The sequence below is a fragment of the Hemiscyllium ocellatum genome, chromosome 25 (assembly GCF_020745735.1).
Source record: "Hemiscyllium ocellatum isolate sHemOce1 chromosome 25, sHemOce1.pat.X.cur, whole genome shotgun sequence".
Taxonomy (NCBI): Eukaryota; Metazoa; Chordata; class Chondrichthyes; order Orectolobiformes; family Hemiscylliidae; genus Hemiscyllium; species Hemiscyllium ocellatum.
Window position 1 is genome coordinate 49721373 of NC_083425.1, and position 17754 is coordinate 49739126.

Below are 17754 nucleotides of genomic sequence, written 5' to 3' on the forward strand. Positions count from 1 at the left end.
GGGTCTGAGGGGGGCTCCTAGTTATGGATTTTTGGTAGTCCGTAGAATCGTGGGTGTTGATCCCGTCGGGTTTCATTTTCTGGAATTCCGTGTTGTTTAATTGTCCGAAATTGTGTGATGTTCTTAGGAGATATGTCATTTTGTTATCTAGTTGTGGGGGTGGCTCTAGCGCCACCTGTTGGTAGGTGTTGGTGTCTGCGAGTAGTGCATTGGCTTTCTCTATGTAGTCCCTTCTGTTCAGGATGACTGTGAGCCGACCTTTGTCTGCAGGTAATATAACGATGTTTTTCTAGGGCTTTCTTTTCTTGTGTGTTCAGTTTGTTTCCTTCCCTCTTTTGGCTCAGTACATGCAACTGTCTGTCAGATCGTTTGTTGTGTTTCTTCCGTGCGATTGTTGTCCTTCAATGTGGTTTCTAATGCCGCGAAGAAGTCCTTCTTGTCAGCGTCTCGGTAATTGAAATTTAATCCTTTTACCAGTACCGCTTTTTCTGCGTCTGATAGGGTCCGGTCTGATAAGTTCTTTATCCAATCCCCTAAGTTATTGGTTTTGTCTTTTTTTTGTGAGTTTGTCAAGTTTTTTTCTTCAGGTCCCAATTTTTCTTTATCGGTGTTTGTCGTTGTTTGGTGTTTATGACCCGTTCTACTGCATCTGTCCATTCTTGATTTGTTGCTCGTTTGAATAATGGTTTTTGGCACGCAATTTCCCGGTTGTATTTTTGGAGTCTGTGGTGGGCGTTGTTGATTAGTTCTCAGAGCATTCTGCAGCCGTTTTGTTCTGTTAAACTTCTGGCTTGAGGTGTTTTAATCGGTGGTTTATATTGGATTCATTTTGGTAGTACCTGTTTTCTTAAACATTCATGCAGAAAGTATGGTGGTTCGCAGGTGGAACTGTCTTGGATGGCATTCCTTTCCATAGATAGGAGAAGTTAAGTGCTCCTTGAATGGGAGAAGGCATTTGTGGGCGGCACGGTGGCACAGTGGTTAGCACTGCTGCCTCACAGCGCCTGAGACCCGGGTTCAATTCCCGACTCAGGCGACTGACTGTGTGGAGTTTGCACGTTCTCCCCGTGTCTGCGTGGGTTTCCTCCGGGTGCTCCGGTTTCCTCCCACAGTCCAAAGATGTGCGGGTCAGGTGAATTGGCCATGCTAAATTGCCCGTAGTGTTAGGTAAGGGGTAAATGTAGGGGTATGGGTGGGTTTCGCTTCGGCGGGTCGGTGTGGACTTGTTGGGCCGAAGGGCCTGTTTCCACACTGTAAGTCTAATCTAATCTAATCAAATGGAAGTTTTCAAAATCAAAAGGTATCTGGACAGAGTAGTTGGAGAGAAACTGTTCACACTTAAAAAAGAATTGAGAACCACATGTCATGGATTTAATGTTTTGCAAAAGAATTAAATACCAGGTTTTTTTTCCAAAGAGTTTTTGTTTTACACAGGAAATGATCAGAGTCTGAAACGCACTGCCTGCAAATATAGTGAAGACAAGTTCAAGTGAGGAATTCAAGCAGATATTAAATAATTGTTCCTATAAATAGTGTGGAGGATGACAGAAAAATGTCATTGGTACTAATAAATCTCTAAGTTTTCAATATCTGTACATTAAATGTAGTCATATAGTTATCAACTGAAGTATCTCCTTGCCAAAGCGAAATAAATGGAATTGGAGGGAATGATGCACAAATGTATTGCCAAGAGACATGACTTAATTACTCAACTACTCAGAAGTAAAATCGTTTTGAGTAAATCTTAGTTATGAAACCCCTTTGACCTCTTTAGATAAGAGTGCTTTCCTATGTTGAAACCTTGGTATGCTGTCTTGACTAAATAAGTCATGAAGGTATTTCTTCAGTTGATCATCTTCGAAATCTGCTTTTGAAGAAGTTTGACAAAAGTGGAGTGTGTCACAAACTCCATATTACATTTGGATGCATTCAGGGAAGAGACGATAATCCCTTATTTGCGGGATAAATTGGCTGTGAGCTTAATTGTACACTTGTCTGTGAGAACTTCTAACAGGAGTTGATGTATGAATGAGAATATGCACTCTGTGCAGACTCGCTGATTTATTCTAATTCAAATTGCAATAGTACTTTAAAGTTAGATTTCTGTATTAAAGCATTTTTTGGTCACTATTTACTTGCATGTATTATATTTAATGAACAAATGTAAAATAGAGTACCTGAGATGAATTTCCATATTTAAATATCTGTATATGCAATGAAGTGAAAATAACAAGTGAATATGGCAATCTTTGAATTCAAGCAGTTGAAAGTAGTTGACGCATTTGTCTGATGGCCATAGAATACAGCCAAGAAAGGTCTCTGCATTCCAAATCCAACCAGGATAAGCTGTAAATCTTTTAAAACTCTACTTAATGTGGCTGATTTGAGCACAAACAAAACATCCTGTTGATATTCTGAAGAAGAGTATGATGCTGATGTTACCTTTCCTCCCTCCTACTCGCTCTCGCGCGCTGTACCATTCTTGCTCTCTCCCTGTTCCTGTGTGTGTGTGTGTGTGTGTGTGTGTCTGTCTGTGTGTCTGTCTGTCTGTCTGTCTGTCTCTCTGTCTGTCTGTCTGTCTCTCTGTCTCTCTGTCTCTCTGTCTCTCTGTCTGTCTGTCTCTCTGTCTCTCTGTCTGTCTGTCTCTCTCTCTCTGTCTCTCTCTCTCTGTCTCTCTCTCTCTCTCTGTCTCTCTCTCGCTGTCTCTCTCTCTGTTTGTCTCTCTCTCTGGTTCCCTCACTCTCCCTTCTTCCTTCCTTCCTCTCTTCCACCACCCCCCCAACATCATCACCAGAACATCTGAGTGTCTCCTGCACTTTCTGCATGTGTAGCCATTGATGCATGTGCTGAGTTTCTATAAAGTTGTCTTTGCATTTCTGGCCAGTTTCTATTTCTCATCATCAATGACAGTTCAAGAATAAACAGGTGATCACCCTACTTCTGGTCAAATTGAGATAGTACTTTAAAGTTAGATTTCTGTATTTAAAAAGGCACTTACATTGAGGTTTACCATTGTTTATAGTTTGTACCTAGTTAGTTTAATTCACATTTTGAAAATTTTACTTGAGTTTTACAATGAGCAGTGACCAACAATAATAGTGCTGTACTCAGAGCTTTGTGCTGTATTTTATTGTTGGAGAGTGCAGAATGTCAGATTTCTTAAGACAGGAGATAGTTTCCCTGATTGTTAAGAGAGAGCCTGTTTTAATTGGTTATTTGTAAATGCTTGACTTGTGGAAATTATCATGAAAATGGGGCATGTGAAAAGTGTGGGTCTTTTTAAAGGATGTGGGACTGCCCTGAGGTCACTGTTTTCCCTTGAAATCAGGAGAGAATGTTAGGAAAATATTATTGGAGCAAATCGATTAAATATAGAATTGCATAACCAAGTTGCATTCTGTGTAAAGCAATTCCAAACATAAACGTTAAGCATCTATCTCTGTTCAGTTGCAAAGGCGCAGTCATTTTTGAGGTTTATTTATTTGCTGTAAAGATGTTACTTATTCATGCTGTATCTGGAACTCCAGTCTTAATATTGACTGCAACTAACAGCATGCCATTGAAAATGATTTATTCTTGTTTGATATTGTACCTCCCCTTTTCAAACCATTGTCATCTTGCACCGGCTTTCTCCAATTAGACTATCTATCTTTAGTCACCTTGTTCTTCTCTCGAACCTTTGAATATGCTATTGCCTCTCAAACCTTCCAAAATATCCTGCCACTTCATGCTGGGATCTCTTCAAGCAGGTTTATGTCCCAGCACTCAGCGATTACAAATCAGTGTCATAAATTACGTTCCATAAACATGATCATATTCCTCTTTGATGTCTCTCCAACTGTTAATATGGTTTACACTGCATAATAATCATCTTAGGTCTTGCTTGTTTTGTTCAGACCACTTTGTTCCACTCTTATCTATACAATTCAGAACAGCTGCAGCAAAGACTGCTTAACCCACCTCGACGTAGAAGTGCCAATGTTGAATTGGGGTGGAGAAAATTTAAAAATCACACTACACCAAGGCGGTCTTTGGGATACACAACAATGCAGAGTTGCTGAGCAGAGGCTGATAACCAGGCTTGGTACTCATGGGGATTACCTTAACTGGGATCTTGGGTTCATGTCACACTACAGGTGACCCCACTCCACTATACACTTTATGTACATACAAGCACGTGTGCACGTGCACACTTGCATGCGATTGCACACTCCAACTCCCGCAGACCATTTCTCATGTACATGCTCTCTTTGAGACATATCCACATCCCTAAATCCACACCTTTCCTCAGGTGGGCACCCTTGCACACGTTCTATCAAGCGCACACATACTCGCATGCACGCCCCACGCCACCCATAAACCTGCCCCCTCTTGCACTTTCTCACCCCCTTGCCGCACTTGCTCATGCTTGCTCTGTCCCCTGCTCTCTGCTCCCCCTCACCCCTGCGTTTTGTCTTGGCGCCCCCTGCTGTAGGTCCCCCCTCGCCTCCGTGCTCACTCTCTGCCCCACTGTGCCCCTTGCCCTCACTCCTGGCCCCCTTCGCTCAAGTCCCTCCACGCTCACTCTCGGCCCCACTGCACACCTCCCCGCCGCACCTTGCCCTCACTCCTGGCCCTCCTCACCTTCGCTCTAGGACCCCCTCGCGCTAGCTCTCTGCCTCATTCGCCCTTGTGCGCGTTCTCTCTCTCTCGCGTTCTCTCTCGTCCACACGTGCCTATAAGTCTATGGGGTGAATGTGTATTTGCAGATACATTCTATTTTGTTCAAAAAGCAGCATAACCTGTAGGCAGTCAGTCAATGTGACATGTTATCAATCCCTACTTTGGCAATAGACCCAGTCTGACTCAAGTTTGAGCTACAGACAGACCCTAACCTCTCTCTTTTAATGCATTCCTGATGAAGGGCTTACGCCCAAAAAGCTCCTCTGATGCTCTCTGACCTGCTGTGCTTTTCCAGCATCACACTTTTTCACTCTGATCTGCAGTCTTCACTTTTTCTTTAGAGTGCTGTGAGACGAGCATAGGCTAGTTTAGTTTTGCAATATGGTTGGTGTGGACTGGTTAGACTGAAGGGTCTGTTTCAATGCTGTATGACTCTCATCCCTCTGACTCAATAACTGCATCTGCCAGGTATCATACTTTTAGTACCTTTTGTTAAAAACTTACGAATCTCATTTCTGGCATTTGCCTTTGACCTAGTCTCAAGGGAGAGACTATGGTTGTTGTGGTTCTGTTCGACGAGTTGGGAGTTTTTCTTTCAAACGTCTCGTCCCCTTTCTAGGTGACATCTTCAGTGCTTGGGAGCGTCCTGTGAAGCGCTTCTGTGCTGATTCCTCCGGCATTTATACTGGTTTGAATCTGCCGCTTCCGGTTGTCAGTGGCTGTCCGCTGCAGTGACCGGTATATAGGGTCTATGTCGATGTGTCTGTTGATCGAATTCGTGGAAGAGTGCCATGCTTCTAGGAATTTCTTGGCTGTTCTTTGTTTGGCCTGTCCTATAATGGTGGTGTTGTCCCAATCGAATTCATGTTGCTTGTCATCTGAGTGTATGGCTACTAGGGATAGCTGGTCGTGTCGTTTCGTGGCCAGTTGGTGTTCGTGGATGCGGGTTGTTAGCTGTCTTCCTGTTTGTCCTATGTAGTGTTTTGTGCAGTCCTTGCATGGGACTTTGTAAACCACGTTGGTTTTGCTCATGCTGGGTATCGGGTCCTTTGTCCTGGTGAGTTGGTGTTTGAAAGTGGCTGTAGGTTTGTGTGCTGTTATGAGTCCTAGTGGTCGCAGCAATCTGGCTGTCAGTTCAGAAATGCTCCAGATGTATGGGAGTGTGGCCAGTCCTTTGGGTTGTGGCATGTCCTCATTTCGTTGTCTTTCCCTGAGGCATCTATTAATGAAATTGCGTGGGTATCTGTTTTTGTTGAATACCTTGTATAGATATTCTTCTTCCTCTTTTTGTAGTTCAGGTGTACTGCAGTTTGTTGTGGCCTTTTTGAATAATGTCCTGATGCAACTTCGTTTGTGTGTGTTGGGGTGGTTGCTTTCATAGTTCAGGACTTGGTCTGTGTGTGTGGCTTTTCTGTATACCTTCGTGGTGAATTCTCCGTTCGGTGTTCTTTGTACCATCACGTCCAGGAATGGGAGCTGGTTGTCCTTTTCTTCCTCTCTCGTGAATCGGATTCCTGTGAGTGTGGCGTTGATGATCCGGTGTGTGTTCTCTATTTCTGTGTTTTTAATGATTACAAAGGTGTCGTCCACGTATCTGATCCATAGTTTGGGTTGTAGTTGCGGTAAAACTGTTTTTTCTAACCTTTGCATAACTGCTTCTGCTATCAGTCCAGAGATCGGTGAGCCCATGGGTGTTCCGTTAATTTGTTCATATATCTGGTTGTTGAATGTGAAGTGTGTTGTGAGGCACAGGTCTAGTAGTTTAAGTATGCCGTCTTTGTTAATAGGTTCAGCGTCCTGCTGTCTGTTATGTATGTCCAGCAAGTTGGATATTGTTTCTCTGGCTAGGGTTTTGTCAATAGAAGTGAACAGTGCCGTTACATCGAATGAGACCATGGTTTCTTCCTTGTCTATGTGTATGTTTCTAATGCTGTCCAAAAATTCTTGTGTTGACTGTATAGAGTGTCTGGATCCGCTAAGCAGGTGTTTCAGTTTCTGTTGTAGCTCTTTAAACAGTTTGTGTGTTGGTGTTCCTGGTAGTGATACTATGGGTCTGAGTGGGATGTCTGGTTTGTGTACTTTAGGTAGTCCATAGAATCTGGGGGTGTTGTTGCTTTCCGGTTTCATTCTTTGTAGGTCAGACCTGGTTATCTGTCCATTTTTTTTGTAGGTTTCTCAGTGTGTTGTTCATCCTATTGGTGAGCTGTGGAGTGGGGTCAAACTCCCTCTTTTGGTAGGTGTTGGTGTCTGCAAGTAGTTGTTCAGCTTTGTGTCAGATACAGACCACCAGTCAACAATCCACAAGCCAGGGACACAGCCAGACAGAACGGACTCAGGATGATCCAGGTAATGATTACAGACGCTCACAACAGACTCCACAAATAGTGACCAGAAATTGCACGCCAAAAATCATTAATTTTAAAAACTACCAATCAGGAATGGACCCGGACCATAGAACAAGCTATCACCCGCTAGTACAGAATAGGACCACACACCGCAAAAAAACGGCACTAAAAGAAAAAATGGCCAAACTAGCACACAACGAAAAGGACACCACAACACACACCTGGGTTAAAAATCTTTCCCACAGACAGCTCACAGACACGGAAAGAACAATACTGGCCAAGGGACTTAACTACAACCACAGGGACGCCAAGACAGCAGACTTCCTAGCAGCACTAGAATGCACACTCAGGAACAATGGACTAACAGAAGAGACACAACAGACAGTGAGACAAAGTATCATACCTATGATAACAAGGAAAAGACAAACACACACCCTCAACACTAAGGAGAAAGAAGCACTACAATCACTAAGAAACGATAAGACCATAATCATACTACAAGCAGACAAAAGCAGAATGACTGTTATACTGGAAAAGTCAGACTACATATACTACTTGCAGACACCAACACCTACCAAAAGAGGGAGTTTGACCCCACTCCACAGCTCACCAATAGGATAAACAACACACTGAGAAACCTACAAAAAAACGGACAGATAACCAGGTCTGACCTACAAAGAATGTAACCGGAAAGCAACAACACCCCCAGATTCTATGGACTACCTAAAGTACACAAACCAGACATCCCACTCAGACCCATAGTATCACTACCAGGAACACCAACACACAAACTGTTTAAAGAGCTACAACAGAAACTGAAACACCTGGTTAGCGGATCCAGACACACTATACAGTCAACACAAGAATTTTTGGACAGCATTAGAAACATACACATAGACAAGGAAGAAACCATGGTCTCATTCGATGTAACACGTCACATTCAACAACCAGATATATGAACAAATTAACGGAACACCCATGGGCTCACCGATTTCCGGACTGATAGCAGAAGCAGTTATGCAAAGGTTAGAAAAAACAGTTTTACCACAACTTCAACCCAAACTATGGATCAGATACGTGGATGACACCTTTGTAATCATTACAAAACACAGAAATAGAGAACACACACCGAATCATCAACGCCACACTCACAGGCATCCGATTCACGAGAGAGGAAGAAAAAGACAACCAGCTCCCATTCCTGGACGTGATGGTACAAAGAACACCGAACGGAGAATTCACCACGAAGGTATACAGAAAAGCCACACACACAGACCAAGTCCTGAACTATGAAAGCAACCACCCCAACACACACATTATTCAAAAAGGCCACAACACACTACAGTACACCTGAACTACAAAAAGAGGAAGAAGAACATCTATACAAGGTATTCAACAAAAACGGATACCCACGCAATTTCATTAATAGATGCCTCAGGGAAAGACAACGAAATGAGGACATGCCACAACCCAAAGGACTGGCCACACTCCCATACATCTGGAGCATTTCTGAACTGACAGCCAGACTGCTGCGACCACTAGGACTCATAACAGCACACAAACCAACAGCCACTTTCAGACAACAACTCACCAGGACAAAGGACCCGATACCCAGCATGAGCAAAACCAACGTGGTTTACAAAATCCCATGCAAGGACTGCACAAAACACTACATAGGACAAACAGGAAGACAGCTAACAACCCGCATCCACGAACACCAACTGGCCACACAACGACATGACCAGCTATCCCTAGTAGCCATACACTCAGATGACAAGCAACATGAATTCGATTGGGACAACACCACCATTATAGGACAGGCCAAACAAAGAACAGCCAAGAAATTCCTAGAAGCATGGCACTCTTCCACGAATTCGATCAACAGACACATCGACATAGACCCTATATACCGGTCACTGCAGCGGACAGCCACTGACAACCGGAAGCGGCAGATTCAAACCAGTACAAATGCCGGAGGAATCAGCACAGAAGCGCTTCACAGGAGGCTCCCAAGCACTGAAGATGTCACCTAGAAAGGGGACGAGACGTTTGAAAGAAAAACTCCCAACTCGTCAAACAGAACCACAACAACGAGCACCCGAGCTACAAATCTTCTCACAAACTTTGGAGAGACTATGGTATTGTGTAATCACAATGTGATAATAGAAGAGTTGAACTAGATGGACTGTAACTGTTTATGTAGACAGCTCAACACCATTTTCTTGAGGACAATTAAGGATTGGCAATAAATACCCAAATTCTTTTGGGGAAGTATTTAACATTTCTATTATCACAATGTGAAGAAGTACTTATAACCACTGCTAGAAGGCCAAGGCCTAACATTAAGATTGTCCCTTTGCATCTGTGTATTTTATCTTCTTTTTCCTATTTTCAAGATACTGTTGATTCACATTAGCAGGTGTTAACATTTGAGGCTTGAATATGTCTGCTCACAGTTGTTATAGAAGCCCACAAGATATTTTAAGAAGGTAGCCTAGACCCTAACTTCTCCTTGTTTTAAAGGTAAATGTAACATGCTATGTTCCAGATACAACTCAATTGGTCAAACTACTTGACGTATACAACACCAGAAAAAAGAAATTGGAATAGCAACTCTGTTGGAAAACATAACTGAATAATTGATCCAGTAACTATTACTAATTTACTATTCCAATATAGTACCATCCTGTAAACACTCCCCTTTGCAAAAAGGCAAATTCAGAAAAAGATTTGTTTCTGAGGTAACCGAGTGGCAGTGAGAAAACCCAGCCTCTAGCTGTAATCAAGGGTGAAAAGATAGATAGCTTCTGCTTCTTCAAAACTCCAACTGCCCTGTTGTGACTCCAAAAGCAACTGCTTAAAGCTAAACCTAAAATTTCTTAAAAACTAGAAATCCTGGTTTGAGAGAGTTGCCACATCCATTCATCCTTCTACAGTTTCAAACTTTTGTCTCAAAAAAAATGACCCGAGGCCTCATAAACTGTTGACTTTACTGGCTTTCCAGGTAGGCGGCTTGTGACCTCTGTCTTAAAATCTCTCCTCTTTAAAAGAAAGGACAAAGCAACCTCTTAAAGCCACAACATTCTCTCTCGGTGCAGCAAGTATGCCTTCTAACTGAAAGAGCTGAAGCTGATGAATTTGATGGGGCTGTTATGATGCAGATGTCCTTACGTCTGGGCCTGGATTCAAGTCCTACTTTCTCCAGGCATGTGTAAGAACATGTCTGAACAGATTGATAGAAAATATCTCCAACAATAATGAGAGACCTATTGCCCTCACCTGCATCCAGATGTGCTCCAAGCCAGATTATTAAATTAAATTAAATTAGATTAGATTCCCTACAGTATGGAAATAGGCCCTTCGGCCCAACAAGTCCACACTGACACTCAAAAGAGTAACACACCCAGACCCATTACCCTACCTTATATTTGCCCTTGACTATCGTATCTAACACTATTTTATGCTTCCCCAAATTCTGAAATATTGAGACACAACTGCATGATTGAAATCTTAGTTTAACACACGTCAGTGGTTGAAACCCTAGATCACTTAATACATATGGCTTAGCGGCTATCACCATGCTCAATTTACAACTATGATTCCAGCTGATGTTATTACCGAACAAATGGGATTCCAGGCAAGACCCTATGGATCATATTTTGTTTTACTTTTAACGAAGTAGTCTCCTACTAAAAGATGAGCATGCAATGTTATTCCCATTACAAAACATATCTTTGTACATGAGAAAGAAACCAAACAGCTTTTGTTTAGTACCCAACACAACACTACTCTCTCAATAGCTGCATGAGAGTCTCTGTATCTTGCAGTTTAATCGGTTTATGGCACTTGTGACTTCAACTTTCAGACTGGAACTACAGATGCCTTCTTTATGGAGTTCTTATATACCTGTGTATAAATAAACCCAGCTTTTAGTAACTTTGTTTCCTAGTTTAATTCCCGCACTCAGGTGTAGATCTCACACCAGCTCCTCATTGTAACATAACCTGTCCTTATGTATCCTTATGTAATCATTATGTAACCTTCCTTTCTCAGGAACACTCGTCAGTGCAGCTATCTTATTCCAAGGTCTTCGCAGGACTGCTCAAAACTCTCAAGTTAAACTGAACCCTTACGTCTTCCTCCATTAGCTCTCTATGTTTTCTTTGAACTTAACAAGAAAAGTTCCAAAGTCTTTAACAAACCTTAAGGGAGCATTATTTATCTTGCGGGGGTGCAAAGCAATCTAATATAAACAAAACCAGATAAGTTACATAGCGGTTTTTAAAATTGCCCAACACTATGTCACCCTTTGTGTTGTCAAGTTGCTTGTAATGTCTGGTACATGCTGTGGGATGCATTTATGGAGCAATATTTTCAAGTGAGAGCTTATAGTTTTTAAATCTGATCTCGCAGGCGTTCCACTGTGATAGAGAAGTTAGAAGCTCTTGAGCTGGATGCTGATCGAATGGATGCTGATGAAACAACTCTCAGTGATTCACGACCAGGAAGAAGTGAAACTCGGCAAGTTCAAAGGATAGAGGTAAGTTACGGAATAAGACAGCTCCATATGTTTGTTTCGTTATTCTTTTAATAGCAGCAATTAGGTCAGTTACAAATAGTGAAAAAGATAGCTATCTCAGATACTGAAAATTAAAGATACTGAATTGGATCATCCTTCTATTTTCTTCGCTCGTTGATTGGCTGCCTGATTTTCCTTTTATTTGATGCAATTTCAAATTGAAACAATTGACAAAAGTTAATGTGAATGTACATGCTATAATAAAAAGCGGAGTCTTATTTGTGGAATAGTGAATTAAGAACTGATTAATAAAGGGCAATAACCCAGCAGTGAAGATTATCTAGAGCACTGACAAAAGCGAGTAAACAGTGCACTCAGAATTAAATACAACTGACACAGCATCCAACTGTAGCATGGTCAGAGCATCAGGAATAAATTAGACTTCCACTTGAAATCAACACATATTCTGTTGTCTTAATTGATTTATCCTACACCTTTTATATGAAATAAGTCATGGCACTAACTTGGTTAACATAGGTGAAACTAAATGTGGAATAGGAAAAAGGGACAAAGAAATTAAATTTTAGCTGTAGATACTATGTAAACTTGGCATTTGCTCTCATCTACAGATGGCTGCATTAATGTCAAAATATTTGCTTTCCATATTGTACTACTTATTATTTTAACAATTGTTTCTTGATGGATTTTCCAAAAATATCAGTCCTTGTGTTTTTTTAAACTTTTTTTTTGTCTGTTCTCTGGGAAAGAACCATGTCTAGCTGATGTAGTACTATGAAGTAGTGGTCTGGAAGGAATAATGTTACTGTGAAGATGCTTAATATGTTTGTTGTAAATTGATTAACGTTTTGATTATAATAATAAATGAGATAATTTGATATAAGGTTTAAGAAATTTTTTAAAGAGATAACATTACTAACAATTTAAGGTTTACCATAGTTGCAAGTAGTTGGCACTGTAATTGATAACATGATGTTGTCATAGGTGTTTCATGATCTAAGTACCCATGGGGGCGAGAAGAAATTGATCACTTTACATTAAAAGATTTGCAAAAACCAGTGCTTGCAACTCCCAACTCCCAACTAGAAGCTGTTTATTTTTGAGGGCAGCATTTACCTATGTTGTAGCTTCAAATTCTTCCTCTTTTACAGATTGAGCTAATTTTCACAGCAGTATGTTGTTTACAGGCAATGGTGAATGCTTCTTCCTGGATGAGAGGAAGGTATACAGTGAGGTTCCCTGTGGGTCAGTACATGAGCCACTGCTTTTCTTGAACTGTGTTATTAAGTTAAATTTGGCTGTGCAGATCACAATTTCAAAATTTGCATATGACACAAACTTTAAAAGTATTGTGCGCTATGAAGAGGATTGTGTTATACTTAGAGGGCATAGATAAATTGGTAGCATGGGCAGAGACCCATATATTTAATACAGAGAAGTGTGATGTAATATGTTTTGGTAGGCAGAAAAAGGGGAAGCAAAATAAAATTAGGGATACCATTCAAAAGGGGATGTGGGAGCCAACACATTTGAAACATACAATATCAAGAGGTGGCAGGATAGGCTGAAGAATACTTCAAATGTCTGTGGGAGCTGGGCTTTGTAAATAGAAACTGAATACAAAAGCAAGGAGGTTATAAAACATCAGTTTGGCTTTAGCTGGCGCATTACATCCAATTCTGATCACACTTTCAGAAGGGTACTTTTCATTCACGTACAGGATGTGGGTTTTGGTGGCTAGGCCATAATTTATTGTCCATCCCTAATTGCCCTGGAGAAAATTATGTGCTCTCCTTTTGAATCACTGCATCCCAAGCGTGTAGGGACATCCACAGTAATGTTAGGGAGTTTTGGAATGTTGTCTCAATGACAATAAAGAATTAGTAATATAGGTCCAAATCAGGATGGTGTGTGGAAGGAATATGCAGGTGGTAGTTCCCAGGCATCTGCTGCCCTTGTCCTTTCAGCTAGGCAAAGGTCATACATTTGGAACATACTGTTGAAGATCTGAGTTACTGCACTGCATCTTTTAGGTAGTACACGCTACTGCTATTGGATTGATGGAGAGAATGCATGTTGAAAGTGTTGAATGGGGTTCCAATCAAGCAGGCAACTTTGATCCAGTTGGTGAAGTGCTTCTTAAGTATTTTTGGAGCTGCGTTAATCTAAGAAAGAACATAAGAACTAGGAGCAGGAGTAGGCCCTCCAGCCCTTCGAGCCTGCTCTGACACTCAATAAGATCGTGGCAAATTTTTTTTGGACTCGGCTCCACTTACTCACGTTTTTAACATATCCCTTAATTCCTTTATTATTCTACCTTCACTTTAAAAGCGATTACTGAAGTAGTGTTAACTACATCCCTGGGTAAGGAATTCCATAGATTGATTAACCCTCTGGGTGAAAAAGTTACTCCTCAGTTCAGTTGTAAATTTGATTCCTCTAATCTTGAGGCCATGCCTTGTTGTCTTAGTCTCATCGACCAGTCGAAACACCCTATCTATTTCTATTTTATAGATTCCCTTCATCATTTTATATGTTTCTATAAGATTACCCCCCTCAATCTTCTGAAATCCAATGAATATAATCCCAGTGTACTCAGCCTCTCCTCATAAGCCAACCCCCTCAACTCCGGAATCAACCTAGTGAACCATCTCTGCACCCCTTCCAGTGCCAGTACATCTTTTCTTAAGTAAGGAGACCAAACCTGCACACAGTACTCCAGATGTGGCCTCACTAGCACCTTCTACAGCTGTAAAATTACCTCTCTGCTTTTAAACTCAAACCCTTCAGCAATGAAGGACACAATTCCATTTGCCTTCCTAATTACTTGTACCTGCAGACCAATCTTCTGCGATTCACATACAAGGACACCCCGGGTCCCTCTGCAAATCAGTATGCTACAACTTTTTACCATTGAAATAATAGTCTATTTTCCTGCTACTTCTACCAAAATGTATGACTTCACATTTACTAACATTGTATTTCATCTGTCAGACCTTTGCCCACTCACTCAATGTATCTACGTTCCTCGGCAAAATTTCACAGTCCTCCACACACTTTACTGTGCCACTCATATCTATCTCTCTCTCTCTCTCTGACATCTCCCTCTTTCTGACATCTATCTGACCTCTCTCTCTCTCGCTCTCTCTGACCTGTCTCTTGCTCTCTCTGACCTCTCTCGCTCTCTCTGACCTCTCGCACGCGCTCTCTCTGACCTCTCGCACGCGCTCTCTCTCTGATCTCCCTCGCTGTCCTCTCTCTCTCGCTGACCCCTCTCTCTCTCGCTGACCCCCCTCTCTCGCTGACCTCTCCCTTTCGCTGACCCCCCTCTCTCTCTCTCTCGCTGACCTCTCTCTCTCTCTCGCTGACCTCTCTCGCTCTCTCTGACCTCTCCCTCTCGCTCTCTCTGACCTCTCTCTCTCGCTCTCTCTGACCTCTCTCTCGCTCTCTCTGACCTCTTTCGCTCTCTCTGACCTCTCTCGCGGACCTCTCTCTCTCTTTCTTTCTCTCTCTCTTTCTCTCTCTCTCTTTCTCTCTCGCTGACCTCTCGCTGACCTCCCTCTCTCTCTCGCTGACCTCTCTCTCTCTCTCTCTCGCTGACCTCTCTCTCTCTCTCGCTGACCTCTCCCTCTCTCTCGCTGACCTCTCCCTCTCTCTCTGACCTCTTTCGCTCTCTCTGACCTCTCTCTCGCTCTCTCTGATCTCTCTCTCGCTCTCTGATCTCTCTCTCGTTCTCTCTGACCTCTCTCGTTCTCTCTGACCCCTCTCGCCCCCCGCCCGCCCCTCGCTCGCCCGCCCCTCGCTCGCCCGCCCCTCGCTCGCCCGCCCCTCGCTCGCCCGCCCCTCGCTCGCCCGCCCCTCGCTCGCCCGCCCCTCGCTCGCCCGCCCCTCGCTCGCCCGCCCCTCGCTCGCCCGCCCCTCGCTCGCCCGCCCCTCGCTCGCCCGCCCCTCGCTCGCCCGCCCCTCGCTCTCTCTCTCGCTGACCCCTCTCTCTCTCTCTCTCTCGCTGACCCCTCTCTCTCTCTCTCTCTCGCTGACCCCTCTCTCTCTCTCTCTCTCGCTGACCCCTCTCTCTCTCTCTGACCCCTCTCGCTCGCTCTGACCCCTCTCGCTCGCTCTGACCCCTCTCGCTCGCTCTGACCCCTCTCGCTCGCTCTGACCCCTCTCGCTCGCTCTGACCCCTCTCGCTCGCGCTCTCTCTCTCTCTCTCTCTCTGACCTCTCTCTCTCTGACCTCTCTCTCTCTGACCTCTCTCTCTCTCTCTCTCGCTGACCTCCCTCTCTCGCTGACCTCCCTCTCTCGCTGACCTCCCTCTCTCGCTGACCTCCCTCTCTCGCTGACCTCCCTCTCTCGCTGACCTCCCTCTCTCGCTGACCTCTCCCTCTCTCGCTGACCTCTTTCGCTCTCTCTGACCTCTCTCTCGCTCTCTCTGATGTCTCTCTCGCTCTCTCTGATGTCTCTCGTTCTCTCTGACCTCTCTCGTTCTCTCTGACCTCTCTCGCCCCCCTCTCGCCCCCCTCTCGCCCCCCTCTCGCCCCCCTCTCGCCCCCTCTCGCCCCCTCTCGCCCCCCTCTCGCCCCCCTCTCGCCCCCTCTCGCCCCCCTCGCTCGCCCCTCGCCCGCCCCTCGCCCGCCCCTCGCCCGCCCGCCCCTCTCTCGCCGACCCCTCTCTCTCGCCGACCCCTCTCTCTCGCCGACCCCTCTCTCTCGCCGACCCCTCTCTCTCGCCGACCCCTCTCTCTCGCGACCCCTCTCTCTCTCGCGACCCCTCTCTCTCGCCGACCCCTCTCTCTCGCCGACCCCTCTCTCTCGCCGACCCCTCTCTCTCGCCGACCCCTCTCTCTCGCCGACCCCTCTCTCTCGCCGACCCCTCTCTCTCGCCGACCCCTCTCTCTCGCCGACCCCTCTCTCTCGCCGACCCCTCTCTCTCGCCGACCCCTCTCTCTCGCCGACCCCTCTCTCTCGCCGACCCCTCTCTCTCGCCGACCCCTCTCTCTCGCCGACCCCCCTCTCTCGCCGACCCCTCTCTCTCGCCGACCCCTCTCTCTCGCCGACCCCTCTCTCTCGCCGACCCCTCTCTCTCGCCGACCCCTCTCTCTCGCCCACCTCTCTCTCTCTCTCGCCGACCCCTCTCTCTCTCTCGCCGACCTCCCTCTCTCTCTCGCCGACCTCCCTCTCTCTCTCTCGCTGACCTCCCTCTCTCTCTCTCGCTGACCTCCCTCTCTCTCTCTCGCTGACCTCCCTCTCTCTCGCTGACCTCTCTCGCTGACCTCTCCCCCTCTCTCTCTCTCTCTGTCCTCTCTCTCTCTCTCTCTGTCCTCTCTCTCTCTCTCTCTGTCCTCTCTCTCTCTCTCTCTGTCCTCTCTCTCTCTCTCTCTCTCTCTCTCTCTCTCTCTCTCTCTCTCTGTCCTCTCCCTCTCTCTCTCTGTCCTCTCTCTCTCTCTCTCTCTCTCTCTGTCCTCTCTCTCTCTCTGTCCTCTCTCTCTCTGTCCTCTCGCTCTCTCTGTCCTCTCGCTCTCTGTCCTCTCTCTCTCTCTCTCTGTCCTCTCTCTCTCTCTCTCTCTGTCCTCTCTCTCTCTGTCCTCTCTCTCGCTCTCTGTCCTCTCTCTCGCTCTCTGTCCTCTCTCTCGCTCTCTGTCCTCTCTCTCGCTCTCTGTCCTCTCTCTCGCTCTCTGTCCTCTCTCTCGCTCTCTGTCCTCTCTCTCGCTCTCTGTCCTCTCTCTCGCTCTCTGTCCTCTCTCTCGCTCTCTCTGTCCTCTCTCTCGCTCTCTCTGTCCTCTCTCTCTCTCTCTGTCCTCTCTCTCTCTCTGTCCTCTCTCTCGCTCTCTGTCCTCTCGCTCTCTGTCCTCTCGCTCTCTGTCCTCTCTCTCTCTCTCTGTCCTCTCTCTCTCTCTCTCTCTCTCTCTCTCTCTCTGTCCTCTCCCTCTCTCTCTCTGTCCTCTCTCTCTCTCTCTCTCTCTCTCTGTCCTCTCTCTCTCTCTGTCCTCTCTCTCTCTGTCCTCTCGCTCTCTCTGTCCTCTCGCTCTCTGTCCTCTCTCTCTCTCTCTGTCCTCTCTCTCTCTCTCTCTGTCCTCTCTCTCTGTCCTCTCTCTCGCTCTCTGTCCTCTCTCTCGCTCTCTGTCCTCTCTCTCGCTCTCTGTCCTCTCTCTCGCTCTCTGTCCTCTCTCTCGCTCTCTGTCCTCTCTCTCGCTCTCTGTCCTCTCTCTCGCTC

General features: G+C 45.2%; 1 protein-coding gene across 3 annotated transcripts in view; it reads left to right on the forward strand.

Annotated features, from left to right (window-relative positions):
• The window catches only part of mprip (myosin phosphatase Rho interacting protein), a 444516-nt gene that overhangs the window by 285672 nt on the left and 141090 nt on the right, over positions 1 to 17754 (forward strand). For all 3 annotated transcript variants that reach the window (XM_060844305.1, XM_060844307.1, XM_060844306.1), the window contains exon 8: positions 11421 to 11547. In XM_060844305.1, the coding sequence (XP_060700288.1) occupies positions 11421 to 11547 (127 nt within the window). The remainder of the gene's footprint in view (positions 1 to 11420; positions 11548 to 17754) is intronic.